This window comes from Microtus oregoni, unplaced genomic scaffold (assembly GCF_018167655.1).
Source record: "Microtus oregoni isolate MIOR12 unplaced genomic scaffold, Mior012 000009F_ref0000495, whole genome shotgun sequence".
Classification (NCBI taxonomy): Eukaryota; Metazoa; Chordata; class Mammalia; order Rodentia; family Cricetidae; genus Microtus; species Microtus oregoni.
In genome coordinates, this window is record NW_024543068.1 from 29642469 (window position 1) to 29658868 (window position 16400).

At 35.5% G+C, this 16400-nt stretch overlaps 1 protein-coding gene across 2 annotated transcripts in view; it reads left to right on the top strand.

Annotated features, from left to right (window-relative positions):
- Positions 1-16400, top strand: part of Mdga2 (MAM domain containing glycosylphosphatidylinositol anchor 2) — a 725366-nt gene that overhangs the window by 654032 nt on the left and 54934 nt on the right. For both annotated transcript variants that reach the window (XM_041658245.1, XM_041658246.1), the window contains one exon: positions 1111-1259. In XM_041658245.1, the coding sequence (XP_041514179.1) occupies positions 1111-1259 (149 nt within the window). The remainder of the gene's footprint in view (positions 1-1110; positions 1260-16400) is intronic.

Sequence of the window (16400 nt, forward strand, 5' to 3'; positions counted from 1 at the left end):
GTAATCATCATAAATTGAGCAGATTAAAACAATGAAATTTTTTCTCATTGAATTGTAGGGTCAGATGTTCAAAATATGTCTATGAATTGAAAGCCAAGGCCAACGCCATGAAAAAAGTAATTCTAGATGTCACAGGACAATTAAAAAGAACCTGCACACACTATTGATGCTAAGACTTTGGAACACATTACCAGAATTCAGATATTTAATGCTCCTTCTCTAATTTTACTAGCAAACTAAAGAACATATTCTTTTCTTTCATATTTTAGCACTGGGAAAGTTGTTCTCGGTAATGCATATTTTACTTAATGCCTCCAGTTTCACTTACTTGTTGGAAGTTAGTGAGCTTGATAAAAGTACTCTATATCGTTTCTTCCAAATTTCAGAGCTTTAAGTCTTAATTTTTAGACCTACTGACCACAAGAAGAAAAAAACAGAAGGTTTTTTTATCAGTCTTCCCCCACCCGCCACAAGGAAATTGATAATGCATCTCCCACCACACATCTTTGATGATACTTTGTCTTTTAAATTTTCTTTCTCTGTCAAGTTTGATGGCTCTTCCCATTCTTTTTAGCCTTGTATCATTTCTCAGAAGTTAATCATCTTTTCTCAGTGTCTGAAATCTCTTCAGTAATGCCCTCATTCTCAGCACTCTAGTTTCTGAGTAAGCTTTAAGCTAGCAAGACCATCACTCCAATTCTTACTGCTCCCCATTCCAGCCTAGTTAAATCCCACTATATACTTGGAATATCCAATTTATCACTCAAATTGTTAATAAAAAAAACCTTATTCTTCCTGAACATTTCTCCAAAAATTCAATCTTTCAATAGCTCTCTGTTTCAGCTGGGAGAAATTTTATTCTCAGAGTTGCTTAGCCTATAACCTTGGCTTTGTCCTTGATTCTCCTTTTCTTATACTGCTACTCAAGTCAGCCTTTCATGTTTCTATTTTCAAAACCAATCAGGAAATGGATTTTACTTTAACAATATGAGTTTTCGTGTAGGAGAGTTCCTTATGACCGGCAAACTGTAAAGTGGCAACGCAAGAGAGCGGTGAGTTTGTTGAGGGTCTGATGTCCCAGCAGTCATGTTGAGTCACTTTCTCTTTTAGGGAAGGCCTATGCCCCAGAGTTCTATTATGACACCTACAACCCTGTGTGGCAGAACCGACACCGAGTGTATTCCTACAGTCTACAGTGGACACAAATGAATCCTGATGCCGTGGATCGAATAGTTGCTTACCGGTTGGGTATTCGGCAGGTAAGAGATTTAGTATCTGTTTTGATTTTGTTTTTGTTTTCTTGTAATCTCTTGTTGAGACTTGGTTGCTGTAATTTTTTATTCATATTTTGAATGTATTGCAGAATTTATTTTATAACAATATTGCTTTACAGAAACTACTCAGAATTAATTACTAATCTTTTAAATTAATCTATGCATTTTTATCATTGCATAAACCTATTAAAGTAATTCTCTAAGAGCCTATAGAACAGTTATATTGCTAGATGTCTTTGAAAAATTATATTATACAACAACACAAAAGGAATTTAGGATGTTCTGGTGTATATTGGATTGCATGAATTCATTGCCCTTTGTCCTAAAAGGCTATATGCCATACATATTTTTACTTGACATGTCAAACAATTTACAAAATGTTTTAAAAGTTATTATGTGTGAAGAATATAAATAATTAAAAAAATTTAAAGGTAATAAAGTAAATTATTCTAATTTAGCTGAAGATGTATGAAATGGTTTATATATTCTTTACACAAACACTGTAAACTCAATGCTTGTTGATATAAGTGACAATTTTGAAATTATATGTAGATCTCCAACTTGTATCATGTTAGAGACATTTTCTATGTGGATATGTCTATGTGGCAAAGTATTTTTAAATGAAACTATGAATCACATATAGATTTTTAGTACATGTCCCAATTCCTTAACTAAAATCACAGAATGAAAATCTGAGTTAGGACAATAAAAGCAAAACTTTGCTTGGAGATCAACACTTAATCCCTGTCTTTGCTAGGGTTTCTTTTGTTGCTGTGGAGAGACACCATGACAATTCGTACAAAGAAAATATTTAAATAGGGTGACTCACAGTTTAAGAGGTTCAGTCCATTCTCATCGTGACAGCATGGCAGTGTGCAGGCAGACATGGAGCTGAGTGTACTACATCTTTCAGGAAACAGGAAGTCAACTGAAAACCAAACTAAGGGAAGCTTGAGGAAAAGAGAGCCCACCCACATTGTGACAGGCTTCTTCCAACAAGGCCACACCTCCTAGTAATGCCACTCCCTTTGGGTGCCATTTTTTGCAACCAACCAGAATCCCTATCCTATCAACCTGTCCAACTGTTACCATAAAACTTTTTATCTTTTTAACATCAATGATAAGTAAATATCTAGTAATGTAAGGTCCAAGGTAAGATTCATTATATATTCTTATACCAGACTTTTTCTATTGGGCCACCAACTGACTCCCAAATCATGACACAGAGACTTATTATTAAATTTGAATATTTCACCTTAGCTTAGCTCTTTTCTGGCTAGCTCTTTTAACTAAAATCAACCTGTTTCTCTTTATCTGCATTTTTTCCTCAGAGCTTTTTTATTTTTCTTTCTTCTGTATATTTTACTTTTTCTGTTTCTTGTTTCTGGCTGCCTGGCAGCTGCTGGCTCTCTTCCAGCCTCTGTCGTGTTCCCTCTCTTTCTCGTTTTCTCTTCCTTTTTTTGCTCTTTCTCTCAATTCTCAATTCATCCTCCTACTTATTCTCTCTGCCCACCAGCCCCACCTATTCCTCTTTGCCTGACTATTGACTGCTCAGCTTTTTATTAGACCAATCAGATGCCTTAGGGAGGAAAGGTGAAGTGTATACAACACATCTTTACATACTTAAAGACACACCCTTACATCATTAAACAAATGCAGCATAAACAAATGTAGCACACCTTTACACAATTAAAGTAATATTCTACAGCATAGACTCATCAGTATTGTTTTTAATCTTTGAGATGGAAAATCATACAAACACGGGGATATTTGATCCCTACAGCATACTTATCTAGGTTCTCACAGGTCAGTGATCACCTGACCCCAGACCATTCAGAACCTGTCACTTTCATTATCATCACTTTTACTTGGATATTCCCAGGTCCGTTTATAAATCATGTCCTGCTTCTTCCAGCTGTGTACTTTTCCCTAATGAGACTGATAAACATGAAACATTCAGACCAACACACCTTTGTCCTCCAGCTGATAGTTAGCATTTCTATAGCCCTGCTTTCTAAGCAATTACATTTATTTATTTGGCGTGTAAGCACAGAAATGCTCATACAGAATCATGTATGAGGAGGTCAGAGAACAGTTTGCAGAAGTCACTACTTCCATTCTGCCGCATGAGTGCTGCAGATCAAACTTAAGTTGTCAGGTTGGAGACCAGCACCTTCACCCACTAAACCATCTCATTGACCCCTTTCTATATTCATTACATAGTTCATATATAAAAAGCATTATTTGGAGCATCTTAGAGCATTCTTGTTTTCATTCTTCATTTTCTTTTTAAGTCCTTACACATTGTTTGTTCTTTCATATTATTGTCTTATTATGCATTCATATACAAATGTATATATTGAAACATGAACACCAAAAAATAACTTCTTTATTATTATTATTATTATTATTTATTCATTTATTTATTAAAGATTTCTGCCTCCTTCCCACCACCGCCTCCCATTTCCCTCCTCCTCTCCCAATCAACTCCTCCTCCCTCATCAGCCTAAAGAGCATTCAGGGTTCCCTGCCCTGTGGGAAGTCCAAGATCTCCCACCTCCTTCCAGGTCTAGTAAGGTGAGCATCCAAACAGCCTAGGCTCCCACAAAGCAAGTACACTCTCTTTTGGCCTCTATGGGCGCCAGGCACAGACACACATGCAGGCAAAATGCCTACAGTTTAAAACAACAACACTCAAAAAACAATAGACCTTTGTAATAAATCAGAGAAGAACACCAAAATTAATTTATTCTTTGGCTCTTTGGCCAAAAGAGAGTGTTAGATCCTCTGTAACTGGAGCTATAGAAGGCTATGAGCTACTAAATGGGTCCTGAGAATCTAACCCATGTCCTCTGGAAGAGGAGGCAGTGCTCTTAACGACCAAGTCTTTGCTCTTTCCACACAAATCTTTTTCCAACGTGAAAGTCAGTTTATCTTCAGCTTTTGACTTCTTCATTGTACTTTCTTAGAGCAAACAGAAAAATTTCTGTTACAACTGGGGGGCTTTCTTCTTAAGTCAGTGGGATTTGCCTAATTTTTCTTATTCTTTCTCTTGTATCAAAACTTGTGTCCCTACCTAAAGTTCCTATTATATATAAAAGTCAGAATCCTTTCCTATAAATAAAGCTAAAAGGAAAGCTAATTGCCAACAAATGTTTTCCTTTCTTCAGATAAATGTTTGGGAGAGGTTTAGGGCTGTTTACTTCATACTCATGGTAAAAGCCTCTCCTGCGGAGATTTTTCTGGAATGGCTGTGATTTTCCCAAGACACTAACCCCCTTTAAAATTTGCTTTTCTAAAATGAATGCACCCACAGAATCCACACTGATATGTTTCTGAATCACAGTTCTGTTATAACCACCGAACATACAGAGACATACATTTTCTCTCCACTTCACTGTTCCTTTGCAGCAAGTTCATTAAACAGTGTTCTATTCTGCTTCTTTCCAAGATCATTCATACAGGAGATGTGTATATAAATTTCCCTCTAGTACACCTTTGAAAATAATGAATTCTAGACACCTCTAGCTTCCAAGTCTAGACAGCCTAGTCTCATCATTTTTAGTTATATAACCCTGAGCATGTTTCTGAACGTATCCAAGTCCTGTCCAATAAATTGAATGGAACAATATCTTCCAGTGGACCAGTACTCCACTTAGCCATAGTTCAAGTGCTCTCTCCCAGAGCACTCCTGGCAAGGCTTTGTAGGAGTTCCTATACTAATTGGCAAGATGGTATAATTTTTTCCCAGTGCTTATTGTAGCTCACGTTTTTGTATTGTGTTTTATTAGGCATGTCATACGCCCCGTGCTTCTGTGTGATTCCCAGCCTTTCTTTTGAAATAAACTACTATGCAGACATTTTCTCATCATGCCTTTCTTATTTTTATTTCAACCTCATTATCCGCTGTGAGATCCATTTGGCAGGCTCACATTTGTTTCATCCACTTTTACTCTTGTTAAAGCATTCTTGATCAGCTCAGTCTGCACAGCTAAGGCAGTGCGGCTGCTGCAAATCATATTTCTATCAAGTGGTGTCCAAACAGCCAATCATGTTCCCTGCACTGTTTTGAATCTGTTGCCCTATCATACCATTTTTTTCCTCTGGCCTTACTTGTTACTAGATTATTTTTATATTTATAAATGAAGTAGTTTTTTTTTTATCAGAATCTGTACTTAGCCCTGACTGTTCTGAAACTGACAATAGTTTCAGATAGACAGGCTGACCATAACTAACAGAGATACAACTGCTTCTGCCTCACAGTGCTGAGATTAGAAATGTGGACCACCACACATGGCCCATTAATAAACATTTTATTCCTGGTGTGATTACTATGATACTTTGTCTTGGCTGATAATTTTACCCAGGTTTTCCATCTTGCTGTAGAATAGACACAATGTTTTGTTTTGACGTTGTCTCAATATAGGGTCGTGTTCTTATGATCTCAGCCAGTGTGAAAAGACAGGTGGTGCTTGTCAGAACAAAAATATGTGTGCATGTTTCTTCTCTCACTTCCTTGTTCATTACATCCAAGTCTCATGAATAGCCTGCAGGCAGAACACTCTCAACGACAACATTGCTCTTGAAGCTCCACTTATGGGCAGAATTCTACCATAACACAAATCATTTCATAGTCAACAAAACTCATGAAGTGCTTGCCCGCAAATCTTTTCTCTTCAATTATAGAGAAAAGTTATTACTATAAATAAGGTTTATTTTCATATTATCTCAGAAATGAAAGTTTATTTTCCGGTTCAAGGGAAATAGCGTACTGACACTTTATTAGTACAAAATCCTATTATTTTTAAAAATTTACTCATGAAATCTGATTTTATTACCACTTTCATGAAGAATGTTTGTAACTATTTGTGACTTTTCCAGTTAACTCACTTAGTGCCAAGATTGTAGCTTACAATTTCGAACCTTCCTATCAACTCATCTTCCCAAATTCTATGCTTGTATCAGTGAACCTTTATTCCTAAATGTAATAAATGTAGCTTGAATAATCTTGAAATAAACATATTAGAAGTGTATCCTAAGAAATTTTACCTTTTAAAATTTATGTGAAGATACATCTTGGGATAGAGAGAAGGCTCAGTGGTTAAGAACACTTGCTGCTCTTCCAGACTACCCAGGCTTGATTCTCAGAACCCACATGGCTGCTCACAACTATCTATTAACTGTAGTCCAGTAGATTTGACAGTGTTTGGCACTTACTTTCCTTTATGTCCTGCTTGTCCAATTGGGACAGCATACAGTCAGCACTGGAGGCAAGGACATTCTTGCCCAGTGGCTTTCTTTTACCACAAAGAAAACTCCATGTGGAGTTTCTTTGATGCCCATTATCTTCTCTGAAGTAGATTGGTGTTTCTTTAAATAGACATGTCACATCGTAATAAATAAATAGCACCTGTGTTATTAAAACATCTTAAATGCCATATTCTATAGACCTCTGAAGTGTTTGAAGATGAAATGCCTATCTAAAATATATCTTTGTTTGACTTTGAAAACTAACCTGTATATTCTTAATATCCTAAGCAGTTGGTAATAATAATTTTCAAGGACTGAAAATTTGCATTACATCGTTAAATGAGTTGTATAGGTATAATACCTTGAACAAGAGTAGAAATGTATGTACAGTATGTTCTAACAAAATTAATCTCAAATTTGTATCAATATACAAAATTTGCATACAATATACAAAAGTTCAATCCAATGTAAAACATTTAAAGTAGTTGGTTTTTTTAAAAGTAGATGCATATCTGTATTCTCCCTTATTTCTTTCCAGAGTAGATTCAATAATCTACCCTTTTATCTTATTATGGTCTGTATATCCCTTTTTCTCTTTTCAAAAGAAAAACTCTGAACCTAATCTCCTTTGTTCAATTTTCCTCCCGGCCGTAATCAATAACAACTTTTAACCAACCCATCTAAACATTGATAAATATTCATAACCCATTGAAGGACCAAAAACCATCCACCCTACCTCTTGGGAATGTGGGTTTTTGGGTATCATATTCTTAAATCTACTTCCTGCTGTTTGGGGATGACAGTATCATTAGGGGTTCCTGAAAAGAAAAACCTGTGTTAATTGTCATGGCCTGGGGGAGGTAGTTGTGTTATTTATTGTCCAGTGTCTACATGATGAGAAGTTGCAGGGCTGGTCTCAAGTCCTGGTTAAAGTAGTCTGTTAGACTAGATAATCTAAGCTATCCAGCTCAAAATCGATCTGAGCAGTTTGCAGTCCATCCAAAAACCGGTCTTTCGATGGTGTTTTTCAGCTTAGTGGTTTTATCATAGTCATGAAGGAAGCATTTTTAGGGAGCCCCATTTTCCTTTTGGAGACTTTGCAGGTCGCTGTCAGATATGCACATATTTATTTGCTCATCTATTCAGTCAATATAGTAAACTAGTCATACAGTACTTTCCAGGAGTTAAAAAATGATATATTATCCTTAATGCATCGCTGAAATGTGTTCTATAATGAATATATATACACACACACAGTGTCCTGGTTAGTTTTGTAGCTATTTTGATGCAGCCTAGAAAATATGACAGGGCCAGAATAGGTTAAAATGATCCACAGGGCATTTTCCTGATTGATTACTGAAGTTGGGGGAATTCAGCACTCTGGGCAGTGCAACCCTGGATAGGTAGTTCTGGAGTGTGTAAGAAACCAAACTGAGCAAGAAGGAGGAGCAAGCCAGCAATCAGTATTTCTCCATGGTTTCCTTCAATTCTAGCCTCCAGGTTCCTGTCTGGACTTCTGTTCTTGATAGATTGTAAGCTGTGAGATGAAATAAAAGCTTTCTTCCCTGGGTTGCTTGCGGCAACATTTCATCTCCGCAACAGAAAGCAAGCTACAACGTACAGATTTAGGAGCACTTGGGACAATACGTTTGTAGGTTAAAACACAATTTCTGAGATAGAACCGTTATGAATACAATAGGTTTATTCCTGTCTTTTCTGTTTTTAAAGGACTTTTATTTTTATTCCATGCATATGCCTATCTGTGTATAGGTGTGTGCATGGAAACGCAGGTGCCTGTGGATGCCAGACAGCAGTAGTGAATCCACTAAGATCAAGTGAGAGGGAGCTGTTAACCACCCACATGGGAACAGGAATTTGAACTCTGCATGAGCAGTGTGTTCTTCAACACTGGGCCATTGTTTAAGCCCTTAGCCACATTTTTCTTTAAAAACAAAAATCACTGATCAAAAACAGTAGCATATATATGCATCTATTTAATGTTATAGTTAATTATGAGATGAAGTTATAACAGAATTAATTTATTCTCTTATATGTTAATATTATGATGGCTGAGTGACTATTGTTCCCACCAGGCTAAGCATTTTAAGAGTGATTTTATTAATCAGTTCTTTGCTAATCCCTGTTTGCTGAGTATTTATTATTGGATTATGTTCTGTTAAACACAGTTTTGAATTTATTATATGTATACATGTATTTCAATATGATAATTAAAATTAAATGTTGCTAAGTATCTACTTTAATATGTTTACTGAAGAAGTAAGAAGAAAGATTTAAAAAATAAGCAGGTGGTTGGTTGATTAGAGTGAATGACATTTTCATACTTCAGTAACTAAAATGAAGAATTTTGTGTATGGGACAATAAACAGGTATAAAGAGAGAATGGCAGATGAAATTGAAGTACTACTGGGGTCATCAAGATGTTTGATTTAAGCTATTTATCTAGATTTTTTATTGAGAAAGACAGAGAAAGCAATTCAAGTGAGTTACTTAATGCACACCCAGGAAATTCTGTGGATATTTGTCAAATAAACCAGATTCTTGAAAGCACAAATATAATCACCATTTTATGGATTTATCAGAATATACGATGCAGATCTTAAGTCCTATCTTACAATAGGCAGAGGCCACAAATATTTGAAGTAAGTAATAATGATTTATATTGGAGTTTTGATATTAAAGATAGAGGTATAAATAATTAAGTAAACACTGAGCTTGGTCAGATTTGAATAGTGTTTGAGTTCCGAGGAAACACGTTGAAAAAAAAAAACAGTAGTGTTTCTATTCTTCATCAATTACTCAAACTTTTTATTACCTGTTCTTGAAACAATCACGAATAGACATGAGAAAGGGAGCCTGAAATACAGAGAAATGGGGGAAGCACAAAATGATCCCCCCAGCTCCGCAAAAAAAGAAAAATACATGAGCCAATCAGTAAAAGTGAAGTTAATGCTGTTCTCCAATAAAGAGCACCATATCTTCCCGCCTTGTTCCTGTAAATATCAACTCCTATTTCACCAGTGGGAGCACAGAGATTGATTACAGATGTGCTACATCTGTGTTCATCTGGCTTCATATGGAACCAGGGATTCAAACTCAAGCCTGCACAATTAGGGCTAAGTGACTTATCCATTGAGGTCAACCCACAATATGTACTTTACCCCCAAATTTAAAGTTTGAAAAGTCATAAAACTTCAAATATCAATTGCTAAAATCAAGTGGTTTATTTAAAAACTAAGACATTGAATAGCAGTAAAACGATTATGTGCAGGTTTGAAATATCACCAGATAATGAGTTTCAAAACTAATTAAAATGATCTGATTTATACTGACCATCATGTGATCAATATTTGACTAAATACTAACTGATACACACATTTGCTTGAAAACTACTAATATATTATAACTTGAAGTAGTAGTATGTGGTTAGTGTAGATTCCAATATTTTTTTGTTGTTTTCTTCTTTTTATAGTTATATTTTATTTTATTTTATTTTTTTTTTATTTTTCGAGACAGGGTTTCTCCGTAGCTTTTGGTTCCTGTCCTGGAACTAGCTCTTGTAGACCAGGCTGGCCTCGAACTCACAGAGATCCGCCTGCCTCTGCCTCCCGAGTGCTGGGATTAAAGGCGTGCGCCACCACCGCCCGGCTATATTTTATTTTTTAATAAATAAAGCTTACTTGAATATCAGAAGGACAAAGCTAAGCCTCAATAGGTCAGGCAGTGGTAGCACATACCTTTAATCTGAGGGCTTTGAAAATAGAGTCAGGTAGATCACTGTGAATTCGAGACCTTACTGGGCTACATAAAATCAATCCCAGGAGGTGGTGACTCACACCTTTAATCCAAGCACTAGAGGGAATATAAAATGGGAGAAGAGAGAGAAAGACTCTGTCTGATTTGTGTACTTAGTCTGCAGTCACCCCGCCTTGGTCGAGGAAAGACTTCTCTAGTGATTTGACTGCTTTGCTTTTCTGGTTTTCAGACTGAAGTTCAATATCCGACTCTGGGTTTTTTATTATTTGTGCTACATGTTTTGTTTTGTTTTTTGAGACACGGTTTCATTGTGTAGCCCTTGCTGTCCTGGAACTCACTTTGTAGACCAGATTGGCCTTGAAATCAGAGATCCACCTGCTTCTGCCTCCTGAGTGTTGAAATTAAAGATGTGTGCCACCATCATCCTCATGGATTCCATCACCTTAATCTATGTCAAAGAAACTGTCCAATAGACTAAGAATTGACCAGATCATTAGAAAACAGGTATCCATTTAATTGTTTTTAAGAAAAAAATAAACCGTAAGAAGTTTCACATTCAGACTCATAGCTATCATATGTTCTAAGGCTTTCACAGTATGTGAGATGTTTGTTTGACTAGAAGTTCATTCTCCAATTGTGTATTTTATTTATGGTACCTGTTTATACCCTTAAAACACTGCTTGCTCAGCAGAAGTGGCTCTCAAGATGCAATGCCCACAGATGTTCTCTAAGGCTTGTTAAACTAACTGCTAACTTATTGCACCTGGGTTGGACTTTTATAGTCCTAACAACTTCTAGCATGTTGGGGAAACAGCTAGTTGGGGCCAAACTGGGATACATGTTATTTGGCCATTCTACTATGAGAAGACTGAGCTCAGACACCATTTTTGTCTTTCTTTTTAACAGACATTCTTTTATGATGTCAGGTATATAAAATTTATTTTAACATTTATTTTAGCATTGAGTATATGGTGTCAAAAGCTTTTTGTGAAGTAAATGAATTTTCAATTTTTCTGGTAATTCTATGGCTTTCATTCGTTTTCATTCTTTTCTTTGCTTTTCTCTGTGAAGCTGAAGTTGGGATGCTTGGTTGCATGCATGCTTAGCAAGTTCTACACAACAGAGCTGCACCCCATCCATTATTTCTAATTTATTACCAGATAGATGTATTTACTCATTATAATTGAAATTGTGCTTGTGATATCATTTATATGATCGATTAGGTATTTCCAAAATGATTGATGGAGTTATGTTTTAGGAATTAACAGATAGTCTGAGAGCTAATCCTAATTCAAAATTTTCTTGAGATAATTTCTGTAAGGACAATGTATGTATTCATTAATGTATTCATTCGGATGTGTTATATCAGAATAATGAAAATTAAAATCACAGAACTTTCATTTTTTTATCTAGAAATGCTAACTGAGGCTAACACCATAATTATAGGGATGTATTTCTTGGTATATAAAACAAGTCCATGCTCCTTTTTTTCAGTGGAATTTGTTCAAAATTATATTATATAGCCAAAAAAGAGATGTAGTAATTAATCTCTATATTTAGCTAGGTCTGTGTGTTCTCTTATTATTTTACATTATGGTCATGAAAACTAATGTAAACCTTGAGAAATTCAATTTTCTTTTCCATCATGAAAAGTTATATAGTGTTAACCAAAACGTGAAGTGGATTCTTTGTCATTATTAGAGGATACTATAAAATATGATGGTCGTAGATGGATCAGTAAAAATAGACAAATAGAAGAATTTGCTGCTGTAGGCTGTCTATGAACACATTCCATGGCACTACTGTGGCATTCACATGGGGAAAGTGCTGAAGTAAGAAACACTGCCTCTCTAGAAAACTCCTTCCTAGCACATACAGAAAGCCACTTACAGAAAGCTAGGCTTTGTCCCTCAAAGTGTAAAAATTCTGTATGTCATCAAAATATGTTGAAGAGTTCTGAAATTCTATTTGAGAGAAAATTTTTCAAAAGGACATTCTGAAAACACACACATACACACATCTCCATATCCTGAGGGCAGAAAGACATAAAAGCACAATATGAAGGATCAAATGAGGGTTCTTTACATTTGTGTTTTAATAACAGTAAAAAAAATATTGAGTAAGTTCAAGATAGCAAGAGCTTATTTTATTGATAAATATATAAAAGTTATTTCTCTGTTTTCTGTATAATTCTGTATTTTTTGGACAGTTTTAAACTGTTTTCAGACTAATCACTTCTGCAGTTCCTAGTTTTAGCACACTTGTGTTTAATGAACTTCGTGCATTGCAGCAAACAGTACCTTCACCATCACTAATATCAAGGACATTAATGGGGGATTATGGCATGCTGTTAATGTTTTACCCTTCCTATTAATTAGATATACTACACTGCTTCAGAACTCAGCAGTTTAGTATACTAACTATCTTGAAAACCAACCTTATTTAATTGGTAAGAAAACTGCCTACCTCTAATTTCTTGGAATATCCATGAACACAGCAAATTAGTGATTAAAGGTCACTATCTCATTGCATGTGTGTTTTATAAATCATTTTACGCCCTAAACCTATGCGATTCTTATTCTAATGTGTCTTAATACAACTTGTGTGTGTGCTAGAGTTTGAGAAGCCTAAGACATGAGAGTCACGCAGTGGGATGCACGCCTTTAATCCCAGCGCTTGGAAGGCAGAGGCAGGCAGATCTTTGTGAGTTCGTGGCCAGTCTGATATACAGAATGAGTTCTGATTTTCAGTTCTTTGTAGTTAAATAACCTGTTTGCTGGAAGATTTTGGAATTTCTTTCCATTGATTTTATTAAATTATTGTGTTTGTGTGTGTGTTCCCTACCTTGATGCACACCTTCTAGTTCTTTACAAAAATTTTGATAAAGTCCTTTTGCAGTAACAAAAAATTATGTTCAAGTAACTTAAACTGACCACAGATTGCATAGAAATATGCAGGGAAGTTAGTTGGAGCCCTCCAACATCAACCCCATTGTAAAGTCCTGAACAAACTTGGAATGTTACAAAACAAACAAATACCAAGAAGTTAACAGTAGAATGAGCTCCAGCATGCCATCATAATTTTCCGGTTGTACAATATTCTATTTGGTATGTATGTGTGCTTGCTTATACAGATAATGTGTATGTAAAATCCCACGGAGTGGTATACGACAGAATAATCAAGATTCTCTATTGTGTCAATACATATAGACTGTCTTATATTATGTCATTATAGCCACATTCACCCCCAACTTTGAGAAACCACCAATTTTCTCTCTATCTCTATTAGTATCATTTATTTTAATTATTATAAAATTAACTAAAGTAATCACCATCTTTAGATGACATTAGGGAACCAGTCTAAATTCCTTGAGATTCATCTATAAGTTGTGGCAAGTGTTGGCATTCTTTTATTAAGATTTAAGTAGTACTTTGTGTATGAATATGCCAGTCTTCTTAGCTCTTTGAAATGTATTTAATTTATGCAAATTTCTCTGTTTTGTCCAGATCTGGGGTAACTATAGGTATCCATTATATAAACTGAAGTTCAAATGGTAGTTTTTCCCCACTACTTTAACTTAAGGATCAGAAAGAAATTGAGTGGTACAGATGAATTATTTCATAGCACAGCAATCCCCCAGCACTGCAGATAGACTCGACTCCTGCCCGTGCCTCTTCAGACTTTTCCAAGGAAACCTAGGTTTTAGCTTTGGGAAGGCTCCTTACACCTGAATATTTTGAGAGGAGAAAATACTCTCTGACTGCCAATTTGCCTGTGTCATTATCCATCTGTGACCTTTTATCTGATGTGGTCATTTTGTTCATTTGTTTCTTCAAAGGAAAAGGCTGAATAATGACTGATCTATACAATGAAGGGAAAAACAAAACACTATCTGCTAATGTGTCTCTTGTTTGTAGCATGACCTTTTTTCCATTAGGGGCTGCAATTTTCCTCTAACAACTGTCAATCTTCTTTTATGATATCTCTGCAGTTGGATCTGGAGAGAATAAAAAAATACTGTTATATTTCCTTCTTTCTCTTAAGAAATTCATCGTGTACAAATAAATCTTACTTGTGCTTATACTGAGCTAAAATTCTTACACTCTGGTGAGATTTTCATTGATTCCATCTGCTTAATTAGAATTATTGACACCTTTTGTTCTTAATTAGTTGTCTGACCTTGATAAAACATATTTTCTGCAAGTGTTTTGTCCCCATTCAATCACGTGGTCTTGCTTTCAATTACTTGCATTTAATCTCCTTTTCTGTCTCCATCTTCCTTTAGTTTTATTTTGTAAAGGAGCCATCACATATATGTGATGTATGCAGTTTTTAAACACTTAAAATATGTGGATGGATAAAATTCTTAAAGCTGAGTGCTATCTCCCCATTTGAGAAACATTTATTCTTGAGGCTTCTCAAATCAGACAGTTCTAAGTCTTAACCTGCTGTGTCTGAGGCTTCATCCTCCTCTGTGCCACCCACTGAAATGAAGGGGCATTGTGGATCCAATTGCTCAGACTGAAAAGAGCCTCCCTGTAATTCATTACTAAAATCCATTTTATCAGTGAGTACTGAAAATTTTATCTCTTGGAAGTCCCTTACTGGTTTCATCTTTGTTTGCTAACCTCTTTAAATTTTCCCAAGTCATATAAACCTCTTTTGGTAGCTCTTATACCTTTCTTGTTTAAACTGTTTACCTTAATTAGCTACAACTTTTTAAAATGCTATGATTTTTCTTACTAATTATACAAATTGCATATATGAAGAATTGTGATCTATGTTTTGGAAATTACCATCATGAGTTTATCTTTGCCTTTCTAATTGTAATTGTACATGCTTTCAAAACTATGCAACTGAAAATTTGCTTTTTACAGCCTCTGAATGTTAGGTTGTATTAAAAATGTTAGCATATTCAGAGACATTAAATTTTCAAATATTTGCTTTCAAGACATTTGTGTTTTCTCTTAAGAAAACTGAAGTTTGGAACATATTGTGAAAATTTATCTTAATTTGGGTAAAGAGATAAGGGTTATATTAAATTAAAATAAAATTTAAAAATGATGATGTTGCTCAGTAGTAAATTGCTTACATAAGACCCAAGTCAAACACAAAAAAACATTTAAAAATGATATTTGGATATAGAGAGTTTTAACTAGGGAGTAATATTAGATTACATATTTAACAAAAGATGAATAAATTATGTTAGTAAAGAATAATAATATAGGTAAGAATTTCATGTAAAGATGAATATGGATACCATATGAAGTTCTATAGAAAATATCCAAATGTCTATATCATTGATTGTATCAAATATCAATATATTTGGTACCATTTAGAGACTCACTTATTGCATGTATCTAAATTAAACTTGATGCGCTCTTACTATTTCAATAGTCACCACAGAAAGGCTAAGAAATGTTTTTAACAATGATCTTTTGCAAAAATTTGGAGTTAGTCTCCTATTATGAGAAGGAGATGTTGCATCTGTGTACGGCTCAGTAACAGGTGGGCAGATTTTAATGGAAAGTAGGTGATCATTTTTTTAAGTTTTCAATAATGATTTTGCTTTTATTTGTGATTGTATAAAGGGATTCGAAAATACAAGGCTGGAGAGATGGCTCAGCAGGTAAAAGAACTTGCCGAGCAAGTATCCAGAGTTCAGATCTCCAGTACCCATGTCAAAGGCCTGTGTCCTGATGCCCAGACCACTGTGGAGATCCAGATGCAGAAACAGGACCACTGAGGTTGATAGCTGGCAGCCTGCCTCCAGGGTCAGTCAGTGATGCTATCTCAAAGAAAGAGGCAAAATTATGGAGCACAACATCTGGCCTCTGCATGCACCCACACATACGTGATGGAAGATAAATGAGACAGAAAAGCAGACACAATCAATTTCAACAGCCTGACACTGCTTTATTGGAACAGGGGGGCATGCCAATCCTTCTGTGGGATGAAGGTTGAGTGTTCTTAGAAGGGTTGTGGTACACACACACACACACACACACACACACACACAAACACAGTGAGAGAGAGAGACAGAGAGACAGAGGGACAGAGATAAAGATAGAGAGGAAGAGAAAGAGTGAGTGAGGGAAAGAA